General features: G+C 38.0%; 1 protein-coding gene across 1 annotated transcript in view; it reads right to left on the reverse strand.

Annotated features, from left to right (window-relative positions):
• The window catches only part of SLC7A11 (solute carrier family 7 member 11), a 115866-nt gene that overhangs the window by 87161 nt on the left and 11485 nt on the right, over positions 1–17220 (reverse strand). The window contains 5 exon segments of the mRNA XM_079154799.1: positions 1561–1605; positions 7817–7916; positions 11485–11503; positions 11505–11606; positions 11608–11612. Coding sequence (XP_079010925.1) covers positions 1561–1605; positions 7817–7916; positions 11485–11503; positions 11505–11606; positions 11608–11612 — 271 coding nt within the window.

Here is a 17220-nt window from a genome sequence, read left to right on the forward strand (position 1 = left end):
CATAATAAATATTCCCTTACATTAGATTTTATTAGTGGGTCTCTTTAAAATGTTTTCAGATCAAAAGTTACAGTTTAGGACATAGTTATTTCTTTCACATATGGGAAATTCAACAAATATTTTATATAAAATCTATTAAGAGCTATTTTTTCTCTGTGTCTCCACTTACACACTAATAATTCTCAAGTACTTCACCTATTTCTCTCTGTAATCAGTAGATTTTACTGTCATAAGGTAGCTTATCATTTTCAGGTAATGTTAACACTAGTTCCTGGTAAATAATGTGTTCTCTGTCTCCAATTCCACTTATAAATATGACAATAGTAAGTTGGTCATATTTCTGAATAAAGTAGCTTTCTCCATGTTGAAATTATACATTGGTTTGCACAGCAGTTGAATTGGTTATGTTGAAGCATCCTGTTAGCATCCAGTGCTGGCTGTGTCTGACATCCCTCATCTGGCCAGATCTACCTCCCTAGGGCCATCTCCCAACAGCTTACTACCTGCCAATGTACCCGGTGCCAGAATCCTCTGTTCATCTTACTCTGCATTATATTCTCTAGTGTCCAGGTTACTTCATACCAACTCGCCTAAGTACTTGCTCCTTTTCCTAGAAGTCAATCAGCGCTCCCCCTTCCCTTTCTCATAGTTAAGTGGGGAACACTTACTGATGCGTTTAAGACTCTACACATAAGCAGCATTCCCTAGACGGGGTCAAGTACTTCCTCCCTTCTTCTCTGTCACACTGAATATGTAACCTACTATGGTGTCAACCACTCTGCTACCTTTATTTGTTTACAACTTTGACTCATTGACTAGAAAATAAAATCCTCAGAGACAAACATCATTCATCATGGAAGATGCTCCTGACACAAGGTTGGAGCACAACAGGTACTGAATAAAAGTAAGATGAATTAAATAACTTTAGAGTTTATATTTTGCATTATGCTTCTTAAATTTTTCCCTCTTTATCCCATAAGTTTGCATGTAGTTCTTCTATACAAAGTCAAATAACATTAATTCATATTTCTTAGCCTATGTTAGAAACTTTATATAAATCATCATCCAATCATCACACTGTTATTTAGGATACAAAGGTAAAATAATGATTCAGTTCTCCACATTTACAAGTTCCTATCACACGCTGCATGGATTTTCATGCTTTTGTAACTCTTTCCCACTAATTACATTATTTTATTTCATTGAACAGTTGTGAAACAAGAACAAGTATTGCTAGAAATAAAAGCTTTTTGAGTTCAAGCTACACTTGTATCTGAGAGTTCATATGTGAGACAAGTCACCTAAGATACAACTCTATTCTTTCCTGATTTTAGGTTATAAGGAAAAATTTAGTATTGCATATGATTTAAGTCATTCACACATAATTTATGATGGGATCAAATAAATTTTATGTGCCTAGGAGAATGACAATGACATGGGTAGTGAGAACGATGAAGGTGACTGGCCCACTCTGAATTCCTTCTTCAAGTCTACTTTTTCAACCAGGTAATCTTAAATTTTATTCCTCATAAAAATTTCAGAGTAAATATGGCTACTTACTTTTCAGGGTTGTCTACTTCTTCAGTAACAAAATTGAGGTAAAACCTAAAAGCATACAAATTATCAACTATTAATATATTTTAACATTGTAATCCAAATTTTCACATTTTAAATATGAATTTACATTTTAAACTCAGAATTATGAAAACTTCATAAATATGCTTGTAATGAAATTATCCAGCAACTAAAACCCCCATAGATTATTTTTCTATTAAACCACACATGTGAAGTACTTCTAACTCACACGGTGGGGATCTGAGAGTGGAAGATCTCATGGTTTCCCTGCAGAGCAAGCACATGGGAGCCAAGGGTGGAGCTAGCCAAGCCTGGGAGGTCAAGGGTGGATTTTTAGAGGAGGGATCCCCCAATATGAGCTTCAAGAATTCTTAACATTTAGTCTGGGTGAGGTGGTGCACGCCTGTAATCCCAGTGGCTCCAGAGGCTGAGGCAGGAGGATCACAAGTTCAAAGCCAGCCTCAGCAACTTAGTGAGGCCCTAAACAACTTAGAAAGACCCTGTCTCAAAATAAAAAATAAGAAAGGCTGGGGAGGTGGCTCAGTGGTTAACACCCTGGGTGTTAGCCCTGGGAAGAGGTATGAGGTCATCCCAGGCTGAGGACAGAAGGGTGGCAGGTGGCTATGCCCAGTGATAGGAGCAACAATTCAGTATTCTGCAGTACAGGTGTGGCAGAGGAAATGGGAAGGGATTTTATAAGATGACCTTTGCTCCCTCCAAATTTCAAAAGTGGAAACATATCAAAACTTACAGTGCTTATGAGATAGTAGCATTTCTACATTTAGAAAATTGTTATTACTTCCTAGACAAACACAGTGTATCACAGGAACCACAAATGGTAGAATAATATATATTCACAACTTCTAAGGGGGGTAAATTTCAAATGTTCTACCACAAAAATAATATTTGAGGTGATGGATATTGCAATTAGCTTGACTTAATTATTCCACATGGTATTCATAAATAATAACATCACTTTATACCCCATAAATATATACAACTCTATTTGTCAATTTGTAATCAAAAAATAAAAATAAAAAAGTGATAAATCCTCGATTCACACATCTTCCTTTCAGGTTAATATGATCACAATACACATCCCAAATAACCTCGAGTCACAGGACTGTGCAATTATCATTTCCCATTTTATTCCATTTAGGCTATAAATTTCAGGCACATTGGTAGTCATTACACCATAAATCACCAACTAAATAGCAGGAAATTTTGAACATTTCTACATCCACAACACTTTCTGGCTCCTTTATATGAGAAGAAATATTCTGTGTATACAGTATATTACTTTCAAACTCCACAGGATTGCAAATATTACCCTAATGTCAGGGCCCGAGAGAAATTCAGATTTCTTTCCTTCACTTCATGACTCTTTCAATCCCATACAGAATTGTCTAGCACCTTGCATCCTCGAGTTTGTTGTACAACTGCAGCTAGCCTTTAAAGCCCTTGTAGTTCTTTATTAAGTTTGCACAATGTAAGGCTGAGGCAGATTCCATTGTGAAAGAAGCATAGATAGGTGATTGGATGAAGGAAATGGGAAAACTAAGGGAGCATTTTGGAAAGAACTAATACATGAAGACAAATAGCTCGCTACCTCTTCATTTCATTAGGAAACTTTTCACAAAATCAAGTCATATTTTAACATACTCTTGATATCTTATTTCTCAGAAGGTAAAAATAATTTTTCCACAGGTACACAGGAGCACAGGTCTTTGTGTACAAATTCTCTACAATCTAACACTGATGGCTAGAATTAATATTCTAATAATATTAATAATAATATTAATCCTTTAATATGCTTATCTCACAGCCTAAACAAAAGATGAGGAAACCCGTCTTGCTCCAACTTCATAAAAACCTTATCTAAATTCTCAAGTAGAATTTGATGTTCAAGGTGAAGTTGCCAGCAATTTGAAGGACTATGCTTTAAGTAGTTATATTTGAAACACTGAGAGAACCATAGTAATAAAGGTGATATAAAAAGTTAACAGCCAAGAATTTTTCTAATAACTGGTAAGTTAAATTGCTAAACATAGAGGTTGCCATTATACTAGGAAAGCAAGCAACAGTCAGTACTTAGATCTGGACTATGCTCTTTGAGAAAGATTTGATGTGTTTGTTATAAGCCTGAGGCGATAGGAAGTTCAGGAAGGGAAAAAAAAAAAAAAATCACACATTAAGAAATGTTTCTAGATTCTTATGTCAAAGAGATCCAGTTTCTTCTTAAGGGCTGCTTTAGAGACTGGTCTTTTCCAACAATATTAAAGCAAGAAGAGAAGTAGTTATGAAAAAAGAATTCCACTTCAAATGTTTTCCATGGTTCCACAGAACAGGAGAGAAGAGAGGAGGAGAGGGGAGGGGAGGGGAAAGAAAGGGAGGAAAGATCTGGGGCAGAGTGGAGGAAAGAAAGAGAGAGTTTCTTATTTTAGTCCAAACATCACATCCTGTGGGGAATGCACCTTTATGCTCTGTGGTCTCCAGCTCCAAGTCCAGAGCATTCTTGGATATTCTATCTCTTCAAGGCCCCCAGAGAATGCTCAAAAAATCTATTGTTCCAGCTTTTCCATGATTGTGCATAAAAGGCTCTGTAAGGCTAGCACTGCTTCCCAATACCCAACCACGTGAATTATTTTTAAAAGAAGCTTATTCTGTAGATTAGATTTGACACAATGGTACAAAATAATCCCAGCAGGTGCTTTAGAAAGACTAAGTCCATTGAGGATAAGCTTTAAAAGGGAGGAAAAAAGACACTGAAAAACTACTTTCTGGCTCATGGTTTAGAAAAAAAATCCCACCAAGCAATATTTAGCTTTGGATCAAGATATGGGATTGCAATTGGTTTGGTTCCCCAGGGCCACAGGGGGACTGACAGATGGGTTTCTCTGAATGCAGATATTGGCAACAGTATTAAAGTTGTTCTGACCCAACTCTGTGACCTCGCTGGGTTAATGATTTCTTTTCCCCTAATCATGTTTCTGTGAAGGAGTTTTCATCATTCTGGAAAGGTTCTGTGCTCCTCGGAGCCAAAAGTTGATTCTATTCAGGTTCCCCAAGGTTCAGAGGTGTCTGTTTCCTATTCAACTGCTCGGAGCTGAGCAAGGTCTCCAGGACAACAGTGGTCTTGCTGTTTTACGGACAGGGTAAGAGGCTGGCCATTAACCTTGGTTACAATAGCTGCTTTGCTTCTGTCTGACTCATCTGCAATGCTTCCACATTTTTTTTTTTTTTTTTTTTTTTTTTTTGGTCAAACATTGTCCCAGCAGCGGTATAGAAAGTGGTGGCTCATTTACAGTCCCCTATTATGATCTACATCTGAGTCTTGTAATTATATCATGAAAGATGGAACTGTCAGAAGGGTAGGACTCACATTTAGAAAGTGAACAAATGCCTCTCGCTTTGGGAATTTTTTAGCCTCCACCTTGTCCATTTGCACCCTGACAATGACTTTTCTTCTGGAATTCCAAAAAAATAGGCTACTTTCCTAAACACAGCATCCTTTTGCTCAGACTGATGCCCATAGATTAGCGACCAGAGCATCTCTGCCAGAAAGCAGCATAGTTTCTCATCTGTCTCCGACATAAGCCACTTGTATCAGGCCACTTCCCATTGACAATCCTGGACACATTTTCCAATACCATGATTGAACCCTCAAGAATATGAGGAAATCAGGGGTTTCTTCCTCTTTAAAACAGGGAGTAGACTTGAGGAGGTTTATAGAAACCCCTTCAATCCTGTAAACAGAGTGACAGTTTGGGTTCAGCATCAAGAAAATTCAATATTAATCAGATAATTAGAAATGAAAAGACTCTTTATACATGGACAAATCTATTGGCCCTCAAAAGCCTCAGTGGTGGAGGGACCTGGCACCACATGAAGCAGGTGACCTGAATATTCAGCTGGGTGGTGGAGGAGTGAGGAGAGCTGAAGTCTTTTAAGATTCCGTGGGAACAGATGCAGGGTACTCACAGGCAAGAGAACTCCATTCAGCAAAATTAATCAAATCTCTCTTGTGATGATCTCCACATTCCACTTGCCTGACAGCATAGCACCAGGCCCCCAGAGCCTGGCGGTGGCTGAAAGCTTTCGCTACCTCCCCACTCTGCTCTGAGGCACCCAGGGACCCTCAGAGTAGCTTGGCTGCTGCCCCAGGCCTCGCACTCTCACTGAGGCTGAATAGCCAGGGAAGAGTGGATTCAGCTTCTAACCCTGTGATCACACTCGGTTCTTTTCTCTGCCGAGCACCGCATTGTGCTTTGGACAAAAGTAAAAGAACTTCAAAAACACTGAGTGATTAATGCTTACGTACAATGGCTGTAAAAATATTCTGGAAATATACAAATATTTCACACTGGTCTCAGAGCTACAATCTTCAAACAGCCTTCAAACATATTTTGCTTCAAAGCCATGCTAAAACGCTAAGTTGCTATACGCTCTTCATTTTCCTCTAATGCCATATTTTCACAATTCAGTGAGATTAGTAGGTACGTGTATTTTGAAATTTCTTTATATTTCCCAGCATTAGCTAGAAGTTAGGGTCTAAAAGCTAAAGAAACCAAAGGAAGTTGTATTTGTGTTAGAAATGCATTTACATAATTTTTGAGCTAGTGAAGTTTCCTGATATTATTTTTTGGCTCCTAGAATGTTCTTATAGCTAAAGTTGTCTGTTAGTTTTATAAATAAATAAACAAAAGAGGGCCATCATTTGCTCCAAAACAATGAAGGTTAATCTTACTACAATAATTTGGATGTTTAAGTGATATTTTGGGACCTACTGGGCTTCTTGAAACCGTCATTTCAGTTAAAACTTCTTAGATAAATAAAATTTAGTTCGGAAAATTTCCATTGTGATTCATGATTATTGTTATCCAATCCCCCAAACAAAGTATGGCTTAATAAGTACAAAAATTGAATGCCTTTAATAGGACAGGAGCCACCACAGATGGCCACTCATCCAAGGAAACATATCTGCGGCAACATGATTCTAATCATCTTTGTGGCATACTTTTATTTTCACGTTGGGGAAATTCTGATGAATTTCTAAGGTCCTTTAAAATGTCACACATATTCTGGTAAAGATGATTTTATTATCTTGGCTTCTCCTTTCCTGCCTTTAGAAAACCATTTTAACCTCCCGGGAATGCCTCATTTATTTCGGTATCAGAATTCTTTCTTTCTCAAGGGAAAGTAGAAAAAAAAAAAAAAAAATTCATGAATCACTATTTGTAAATACCCTTGGAGCTTCAGCTGAAAGACCTTTTGACAAGCCAAATACTAATCTTTAGTACCTAATGGCACCATTCTGTCCCTACGGATACATAATTCTAAGTGATTTATATGGGCTCTTAAGACCCAGTATTTGTTTCTTATGATACTGGTCTAAATCTGGTAGTGACCTTGATGGTGTTGGGGCTTAGAAAGCAACACCGGAAACTCTGATGCCTGGGCAGGCTGAAAACTCTCAATGGAAGGAAAGAGCCTCAGAAGGAAGATGGATCTGACCTTTTCCTGAACGTCTTTCTTAGGTTCCCCCTTCTCCCAAGGCCAGCCATAAAAATTAGAATTCCTTTCTCCAGGGATGATCACAGGCACCTCTCTTCCCCCACACAAACCAGAGGATCTAGAAAATTACTCTAACTTCTGCCTTTCTGTTTAGGAGCTGACCATAAAGAAATGCTCTGATCCACCATACCTGAGAGTAGGTCACAAGGCCCTTGTTCCAAAGGGCTCCGGCCCTGAACCCCTGGGCAGGGCAAGGGAGGGGGATGCTATCTGAGAATTGAAGAGGAACCTGAATGGACAGACAGGCCTCCTGGGTTTCCACTCTCCATCTATTACCCTTACTTCATGTACAAACAGACAGTTTTCCCTGAGTTTGGGGGTCTTCATTTCTGAGCGCTCCTGTGTCATATTGAAACTTTGATTAAGTGACTTGGCATGCTTTTCTCTTAACCTGTCTTCGTCCTAGGTGTGTCGATCGTGGCCCTTATGCTCAATGAGGAAAAGCATCACACTTTTCCACCACAACAGCGCTAGCGTCGCATTAAGTCACGTGCACAGTAACCGGCCTCGTGCAGGGGACCAAACCACACTTCTCATTTCAAGTACAGCATATCACACTGGGTCACACTCACCCTCATTTGCCTGGCATCTGGCTTAACATTTAATCTAAGAACCTGAAGGAATCAGTGCACCATACCAACCATCAAATCCAGAGATATCAACTTACCAGCCGGCATAAGCATACATTCCGTAATAAAAAGCCAGGGGCAACCCCATGATACTGGCATCTCTTCCTGAAAAGGCGTCTTTAAAGTGTTGTGTTTGCCCTGCAATTAGAATAGAAAGACTTTAGAGCTTTCCAAAGAATTGGTTTTTAATTCTTGTGCCATCACTGGAAGAAGAGGCCTAGATTGCTCACTCCCTGCTCGTTGCCAGCTTTACCTATTAATATTGTACCCAAGCTAAAGAACAAGTCCCAAAGGTCTGCTGATCACCACCCATGCAATTTCATGTTTCTCTTCTAATCATGTCACAGCCAGAATGACAACTCTTTGTTTAAGTGTGCTCATACTCAGACCACGAAAGAAGACTGAAGGATTTTCTGTGAACTGTAGTTTTTAGGAGTGTGTTGCTTGGCAAGAAATGCAAAGAAATATCCAAGGGTTTACCTCCAATGAGGAGGCAGAGCAAACTCCAAAGCACCAATCCATGTCTTTAACTTCCTGCTTTCTCTTTGTCCCTGGTAGATCACTAGACACCTGCCTCTGGAACAGGGGTTGAAAACGGCAGACCAAATCTGCCACTCCAACCTACAAGCCTCTTTTAAAAATAAAGTTTTATTGGAGTGCATCCAGGGCCTGCTCAGTTAAGTGTATTGTCTGTGGTTTATTTCACCCTATAACAGCAGAATTGACATTGCAACAAGACCATGTGGCCCACAAAATTTAAAGCATTTTCAAGCTGGTCTTTATTATTATTATTATTATTATTAATTAGTAGTTCTGGGAGTTGAGCTCAGGGGCATTTTGCACTGAACTATGCTTTTTATGTTGAGACAGAGTCTCCTCAGTTGCTGAGGCTGGCCTCAACTTATGATCCTCCAGCCTCAGCCTCCTGAGTAACTAGCATTATAGGTGTGCACCACCATGCCTGGCTCCTAGTTGGTCCTAGTACAGTTCATTGACACTGTCCTGATATGACAGTTCTCATCTAGAAACACTGAAAAGAAATTGTACTGAATTCTGAACTAGATTTTAGCAAACTTTACACTAACAAGTAGATTTTTGTTCACTTTTTTTTTCGATTTTGAAAATCAGAGAGAATCCTTTTCTTGTTAATCTTTTGTATAGTTCAAAAATCAGAAATGCAGACTAGCTTTAATGAGTTAATATTCAAACTTCAACAGGAAAAAGAAATCTCTATTTCCCAAAGGAAATAGCAAATGAGATTACCCAAATGGGAAATGACTTTGTTTCAAAGTCAGCCTTATAATAAACAAAGGGGGGGTGGGAGGTGGTTGATGTAGAAGACATTTTCTCTCTTTCAAGTTAAATCTCAGGTGTTGCCTGCACAGCCAGACAGGCCATTTGTGATGACATACCATAAGTGAGGATGGAGACTCGAAAGAGAGAGTGCCAAGATGTATGCTAAGTGATTTTTCCCTCAAAGTAACCAGTTTCCAAATACAACTCATTAAAAAAAAAAAAAAAAAAAAAAAACGATAGAATCAATCAGAAATGCCTGTTTTACTAAGACATCTCTGTGTCCTTACAGAAAGAAAATATAAATACTGGAATTCAGACAAAAGCATCTGCTGAGCATCCTTTTATCCTGATTGGCCTCAAGGGACAATAATGCACAGAGTGCAGGGCCAGACCAAAACCAGAAACCTCTGTAAAAACTGAGCCACAAGCACAGGTCCTCAAAAGTGCCATTTTGTGAGTATTACAAAAAGAGAGGCATTTTATTTCTAAACTTCAGGAATATCAGCAAGTCCTCATAAGTGAATACACAGCATTCAATTATTTTTGGGATCTGATTAGAGTAGAAATAAACGTGGCAATATAGGTTGAGTGAAATTGTTCTCTTCCTGCAGTCCCCGATGAATAAAAAACTATGTGATTAGGTTAGAAACATAGAAAATCGAAATTTTTTATACTATTATAATAATAGAGAAAATGTATATGCTAAGAATGCTCTCCAAGATATTGCAATTTATTTTCAGTGTGGTAGTATTCACAGAGAACTTCTCTGTTGGAGAACTAGGAAGATTCCTGGTCATATCAAGCATTGATCTCATTTGTGTTAATTCAAATTTATAATTGCCAGAAAGAACCCAAGGGCTATATTTTGACCTCTGTTCTCAAGTAACCTGCAATACATTGGTCAGTCAAACCCCATTCAATAAATTAGCGGCAAGATTGACTAAGGCCTACAGTGCTAACCTATAATGCCTGACTTTCCATCAAAGAGGAAAATGAAAGAAAATGAGTCACAGCTTTAAGGGGACAGGTAGATCATCTGACCTAGAAATCTAAACCAGAACTGAACAAGGACTGGTGACCAGGGATTTCTGTACTTTCCAGACCATGAAGAAACTCATTAGAGAAGACTAAGAGTTAGCCCAGAAGAAGAGAGTGAAACACACAGGCTATTTTGCCTATGTATCCAAAGAACAAGATAGAATATGTGCAGGCCAGCTCTGTGGAGGCTGAGGTGAATCAGCAGAGCAGGCTCAACTGGTCTCCAGAAGATTCAGTCTTGGTTGTGTTTGTTCTCAGTTGACTGAGGTTGCTGGAGAGGATGGAAGGATTTTGCCAGCAGGGTCTAAGATTTCCCACCAGGCTTATTAAGTGGACAACAGAAGCTCGCTTTCCCAGCTACAGAGTCACCAGTCTTTCAGCATTTGTTATTATTTAACGCCTCCACCAATAGCGATGACTTTGCTGAACTTTGACATTTCTCTTCCCCGGCTGTGGTTCTTCTGGAACGTCATTGAACTTCTCTGTGAATTCCCTTTCTTGGAATAAACAATATCAGTGTATACCCTAAATACTTAACATGCCCAAGTTTATGTCACCTCTTCACAATTTCTTCTCTCTCCTGTTATTTCCTACTATGTTGCCCATGGCCAATTAAATAACTCGGGTGGACCTCTTTCTCTGCCGACCATTTCCACTGAATCCAGGCAATTGCATATGACTTCTTTCCCCAAACAACTAAATTCCAAATGACATTCTCCCTCAACTTCTTTTTATTATTAAATAACAAACCCTTTAGAGGTTATTTGCGTTAGGGCAAATATTCCCAGAAAATGTGACATGTCTATACAAATGCAAGTTTTACATGAAAAATAATGTAACCATAAAGTTAAATTTTTACAACTATTTTATTATCATGTTAATATTTGGTTTTGAGGAACATTATTCCCATATCTGACTCCTCTTTTTGAGGCTATCACTCTAAAGATAAAAGAAATAATAACCAGAAATTAATAAAATTATTGACCATCCTTTCATTATTCTTTAGAAATCTTTGTAATCTTTATTACTATTACTGAACAATTTTAAAGTAAAAGTGAAAGAATATATTATCTGCAGTAATGGCAGATTTTTTTCTCCCCTTTATGTCTTCACTCAAAGGAGTTTATATCAAGCTAATTCACTGATGCCCTGTTTGGATGCCTGGCCCAAATCCTCTTGCTGCCAATCAACTGTTAAATACCAACTCACCCCAATGTAGCAGCCTTTCAAATCAATTAGATGACAGTCTAGAGTTTTAAGTTCCATGAGCAGACACTAATTAAGGATTCTGCTAGTACAAGCAAAAGTTAGTGTTAGAAGAGATCAAAAGCAGATACGTATTTTAAAAAACCATTTACTTTTCAGTCCATACCTTTAATTAGCTGTATAACTCAAGGGACCTATAATTATCAGAATTGCTGTGAGCTTGCAAAAGGTGAGGAAAATCTGGATCCGAGCACTCCAGCTGACACTCATGCTATTTAGAACCATCACCCACAGCTACAAACAAACAGACAAGTTACAAAAGGTAAGTCTTCGTGGGCACAAAGACATCTTAGGTCCTCATTATCAAAGTATAATCTACAAACCAGCAGTGTTGACATTACCTGTAAGAGTTTTAGAAATGAGGCATCTCAGGCCCTCGCCCAGCCCTAATGAATGCAAATCTGCATTTCAACAAAATCTCCAGGGATTTTATGCACGTTAAACTTTAGAAGCTTGCATAAACCCTCTAGACAGAATTCCTCTCTGTTCTTTGCATATGTCTCCGAGAACGGATATAGATTGTAGAGCTCTGGTGATAACAAAAAAATATCTTGTAATACCAAATCCAGCAGTCGTCACAGCACACCGATCAAATTGCTGAATTTGACTTTGTATCTTCCCCTGGCAACTGTGTCCTCCCTAGGTATTGGCGCCAAGGTGACTCCCATCAAGAAAGAGTGAGGAGTAGAGAAGTTAGATCTTAGTCTTCACCCTGAGCATTCTTCTGGTATTCCTCTCCACTTTCAATTAACACAAGAAAGGTTGACTTCGAACCTACCCTACAAATGGAGGCCTCCGCTCTAAGTTTTAGGACTTGAGTAAAGCATCATAAGAGTGTACAGATTAGGATGCACCCTGGGTCCCTAGCCAGCAGAATTTCCCATTCTTAATGATGTTGCCCTGTTTCCCAAGCAGCAATAGCCACCCCACCTTGTGGACCATGAAAACTTCAAGGAGAGAACAAGGGCTATTTGTCCCTATTTTGCCACAATCCAGCTCCATGGTCCTCCTAGTAACTAACACATGTTTGCTGAATGAATGGATGAAATGCATTCTCAGAAAATCTAAGGCACATGGTAAATAGAGATGCTCTAAGACCTTCTTCCTCTATCCTGCTGGAATGACAGGTTATACTAGACAGTGAATTTCAACTTTACGTCCTTTCCGAACTCTTTTGCATAGTGTTAACAAAAACAAACAACAACAAAAAAGCGAAACAACAGCAACGAAGACATCAAAAAAAAAAAATCAAAACAGTTACTCTATTCCTGATATTTATGGTTATTATCTATAAACATTATTTTTATAAAGATACACTCTCCCTAAAAGAAATATCATAAATGTCTGAACTACTTCTCAGGGGATGAAAAAAAACACCAACAGAATTTTTGTAATTCAAATTGCAATTGGAAGTTTTCCTTATGTACATTAATAAGAGTTCAGTTTCTACTGCTTGATAAAATCATTAGCTCATTTCAGTGTTTAAGAATTAGTGAAATGTTATCAACACATAACATATAGTGGTAAAAATTTTAAAGCAATGTAGATTTGGCAAATTTTAAAACAACCTATAATTTTAGAGGTATATCTTTTTAACAGTTCTACAGAGCCATTTAAAATCATGTTGCAATTACATATTTATTACAAGAAAGGGTGTTCACGACATGTTACTGATCAATACAACAGGTTACAGAGAGATGAACGGATGAATGGACAGGTAGGTAACTGGACAGATAGATGGACATATAAATATAGAAAAATCAGAAGTAAAAGATCTGAAAGAATATTTACCAAAACATTAACAGCAAGTATCTATAGATGATAGAATACCAACAATTTGTATTTATTTTTCAACAAAATTTCAGTACATTTTATAATAAACAGATATCATTTGGGTGACTATAGCAGCTAACAAAACAGAAAATGTGCTTAAATGTTTTCACCACAAAGCAAATTTAAAAAAAAAAAAAAAAAAAAAAAAGGAATCAAATAGGCAAGGTGATAGAGTGTTACTTGATGGTAAACACTTCACAAAACCTTCGTACAGCTGGGAATGTAGCCCAGTGGGACAGTTTTTGCCTAGTATGTATGAGGCCCTGTGGTTCATCCCCAGCACTGCCACCCAAAAGAAAAAGCACTATACAAAACATATTTATATATTGAATCATCACATTGTACATCTTTCAAAAATACAATCTTGTCAAATACCTCAATAGAGCTGAAAAATATTTTCAAATAAATAGATCCATAAGATAAATTTCATTTTTAAAAAGAATTCAAAGATAGGAAAAAAATAAAGGATCCAAAGACCCTATAGAAAGTAAAATAGGAAGTTAGAAATGAGGAAGTATTTTAAAGGAGTTACCAGTGAGAATAGTTGGAAAGACCAAAGACTCAGATAAGCTCTGGGGGGCGGGGGACAAGGGGAGATATCTGGCCTATGTTTGAAGCCCAAAGCGGAGATTAGATAGGTCCATTGTCAATGGCAAAGTGTGTTATTTTATCAAGAATGACCAAAAAAATAATATTAGGTCTCTCTCCCCAATAAAAATCACTTACATACTGAAAGTAATCTAGTGCGACTCTCCTGGCCTCTCCATCATCCAGTGATTTTTTTCTTTTTCTATGCAAATGACCATGAGATAAATGAGCCATCATATGAAAATGACTATTATTTTTTTTAATTAAGGAGGCTCAACTTCACCATGAAAGTGAAAAAAAAAAAAAAAAAAAAATGATCTCAGGTTCCCACTAGAAACAAAAGAGCTGTTTTCTTTTAAACAGAGATCCCCAAACCACAGGTGCTGTCTGTCTCTGCAAGGATGCCACAGCACAAGAGAGGGATGGAGAAAGTGGAAGAGAGTCAGGTGACAGGAAGAAAAGAAAGAAGGGAAAAGGGAAGGAAGGAGGAAAGGGTATTCTTATTTTAGGAACATCTAAACATGTATATATATTTGAAAGAGAAAAGAGCATCTGTTACTTTCAGAAGAGTGGAAGTACTTAAAAATGCCTACAGAAAAAGAAAAAACAGAAAGTATTGAAGATTTTCTTTTCTATTTTGTAAAGTTCTCTTAGACAAAGGGAGGCCCAAACCAAGCCGCTCTCATGAATTGATTATCTCACCTTGCTCTAAAACAACTGAAGCAAAAATTCTGGTTAAGACTGATTTTTCTCCAAGCTTTCTCAAAACCCTGTTTTCTCCGAGCTTGCTGGCATTGCACTCGTTATTTGGTACACCCAATTCCAGCTGAGGTGTACCTCTACGGCCCTGAAGGTACAGCTTAACAAGCAACAGAGCCAGGGCAGAGACTGAAGTTTCTCAAGTGGCCAGAACTGCTGCTTCATCATGAGTCTGTACCGCAAATCTAAGACAGCATATGCTGCTTATTAAACAATATTGAACAGGGATTTGGGATTCACAAAATGCAAGAGCTTTCTGAGCTTCTGAAGTAAACAATATCTACTTTTTTTTATACATACTATCTACCCATATTGTAATAATAAAAGAAATCTGAGCCAGCTCTCTGGCCCTCGCTTTACTTCCTTTGAGTAATTGCTAATTTCACACATGAGGAAATAATTATATCGGTTTGAATTTTTTTTTTTTTTTTTTTTTTTTTTGGCTTGCCTCAAATTTCCCAAGTAAAAATCCGGGGACATGTACTTTTTATTTACTTATTTATGATGCAGTTTTCTAAGAACTGAAATGCAGCAATGAAAGCCACATCTATAAATCCTGGAGATAAAAAATACATATTTGAAGGGAGCTGTATTTGAAGAGGATGTTTAGGGGAATGTTAAGGATTGACGCTGTGATTTAAGGACTGGAAAGTATTTCTTTCTGCATGCTCCATAATTCAAGTTGGTTTTGAAGAGAGAGATTACAGAGTCTGGATATATTGGGTTTTTTCTCCAGTTCAGATTCTTTTTGGCTTCTGACTTCGGACTGCTTCATGCTAAACTGATAAAATATGTGGATGCTGTGTATATGTGTTACATGGTGAGATAAAGTGGGTAGTCCTATTGCTCTTTTGTAGTAGCTGCTTGGGTTTCCTCTATCTCTTTGTTAGCATTCATCTTCTGGATGCATTAATTTCAGAGAGTCAGTCTATATTTAAGATCTCACTATCAGAAATAAAAATGGTGCACATCAAATAAATGTAAACTATTTCGACCAGTGTTGTGCAAGGACTTCACATAGATAGTTATTTCATCTTCCTGTCTATGACTTATTATTGGTCTTATTTTTCTGATAAGCAGCTGAGACTCAACATACTATTTAACTTGCCTATGTGTACTTATGCAGTAAGTGTAAAGATAAGATTGGAACCCAGGTGGGCTAACTCTGGAACCCACATTTTTACCATTAGCCCACAGCAAAAACAATGAGATAATACTTCAAAGCTGTATGTGATCTCCCCAGTACACAGAATTCTTTCAAACTCTCAGTGGCTCTTCTTCTCTGCCAAGGTGCATGTTTACCTTAGCTGGGGCCTCAGGACACTTCCATGCCACATTTTACTTATCATCCTCCTGAAGGACATGGTTGTTGGTCCACAGCATTTGTATATTTCAGTACTATGCACATCTACTACCTAGGAATTGATTGTGTGGATAATTCGGTTACAGTAGAGGAGGTTCACCCAGACTCCAGAAGATTCAAAGAGTCATCCCACATGCTGTATTTGAAAGGCTGACACAAAACTAGTTCTGCATTTTTTGTCATGCAATTTAATGATGTCAGGAAAATACAATTTTGAAAAGGAAGACACAGCCATACATCTGTACCACTGTTTTCCACAACGTAATATAAATGTTATTTTGTTTACTCCTCCCAATTTCTCCCGCAAGGTCTGAGAAGAGGACGTAGCTCTTAACTCATCTATATAAAATAAACTGTTAACAAAGGAATTGAGACTCGGAGAGGATTGTTAGGGATGATCTGGGACTGGATCTCACATCTTAAAAAGTTTTTTATGATAATGCTCTGCCATTCAAGCATATACTTCCATGGGGTCTCGTTTTAGGAGACCATAACAACAGACTCAATGATTCAGACATTGAACATACTTCAGTGCTCATTAGACCAACCAGAGCAGTGAAAAGGGATGGCGTTTCGTAGAAGGTCAATGGGGTGATGCCACATTGGGTCATCAGACAGCCGGCTAAAGGTAAGCAAACGGGGTTTCCAGTGAAACTTCCACGTGCCTGACATGTTTGCCAGAATGGACGGAAATTAGATAAGCAAAAGTTTTCCATCTTTATCCAGCTGGCAGAAGTGAATCAGGGTGCTTTTAAAAAGTGAGCTTCAATTAGCATTCAGTTAGCTCCCCACCCTCACCCCACTCTCATTTCTCAAAGGTTGGTTAATATTTCACAAAATTTGAAACTGTATGTGTGATATAACAAGACCCTTCAGGATTGACCTTTTTCTGTCCTTAACTAATTTTAAGCTCCTTCTTTCCCTCAAAGAACATAGGGTAGCAATTCATATAATTAAACTATTTTCTACATCTCAGTAACCTTCCACTCCTGACAGAAAATCACCTATAGTTGACTTTGAAAAATAAAGGATGTGAGAGATTTGCCCTCTGGTAAGTTTCTCTATTTCCATCTGACCCCCTGTTGCTCCATTAAAGCTAAATTCTTCTTAAAGACAGTTTGACTTTCCCAATTAGCCCATTGATTTAAATTACTTCCCCCTGAGTCTTAAGAATATTCTGTTTTCTCTTTTTGTGCTTCTGGTGTTGGAACATGTTGCCTTGTCAGAAGCTCAAGCTTGCAAAAGCTTATATTATGAAACATTACAAAAGCTAATATTATAACAAGTGGCAAAAGTAGA

Source organism: Sciurus vulgaris, assembly GCF_902686455.1.
Source record: "Sciurus vulgaris genome assembly, chromosome: 9".
Lineage (NCBI taxonomy): Eukaryota > Metazoa > Chordata > Mammalia > Rodentia > Sciuridae > Sciurus > Sciurus vulgaris.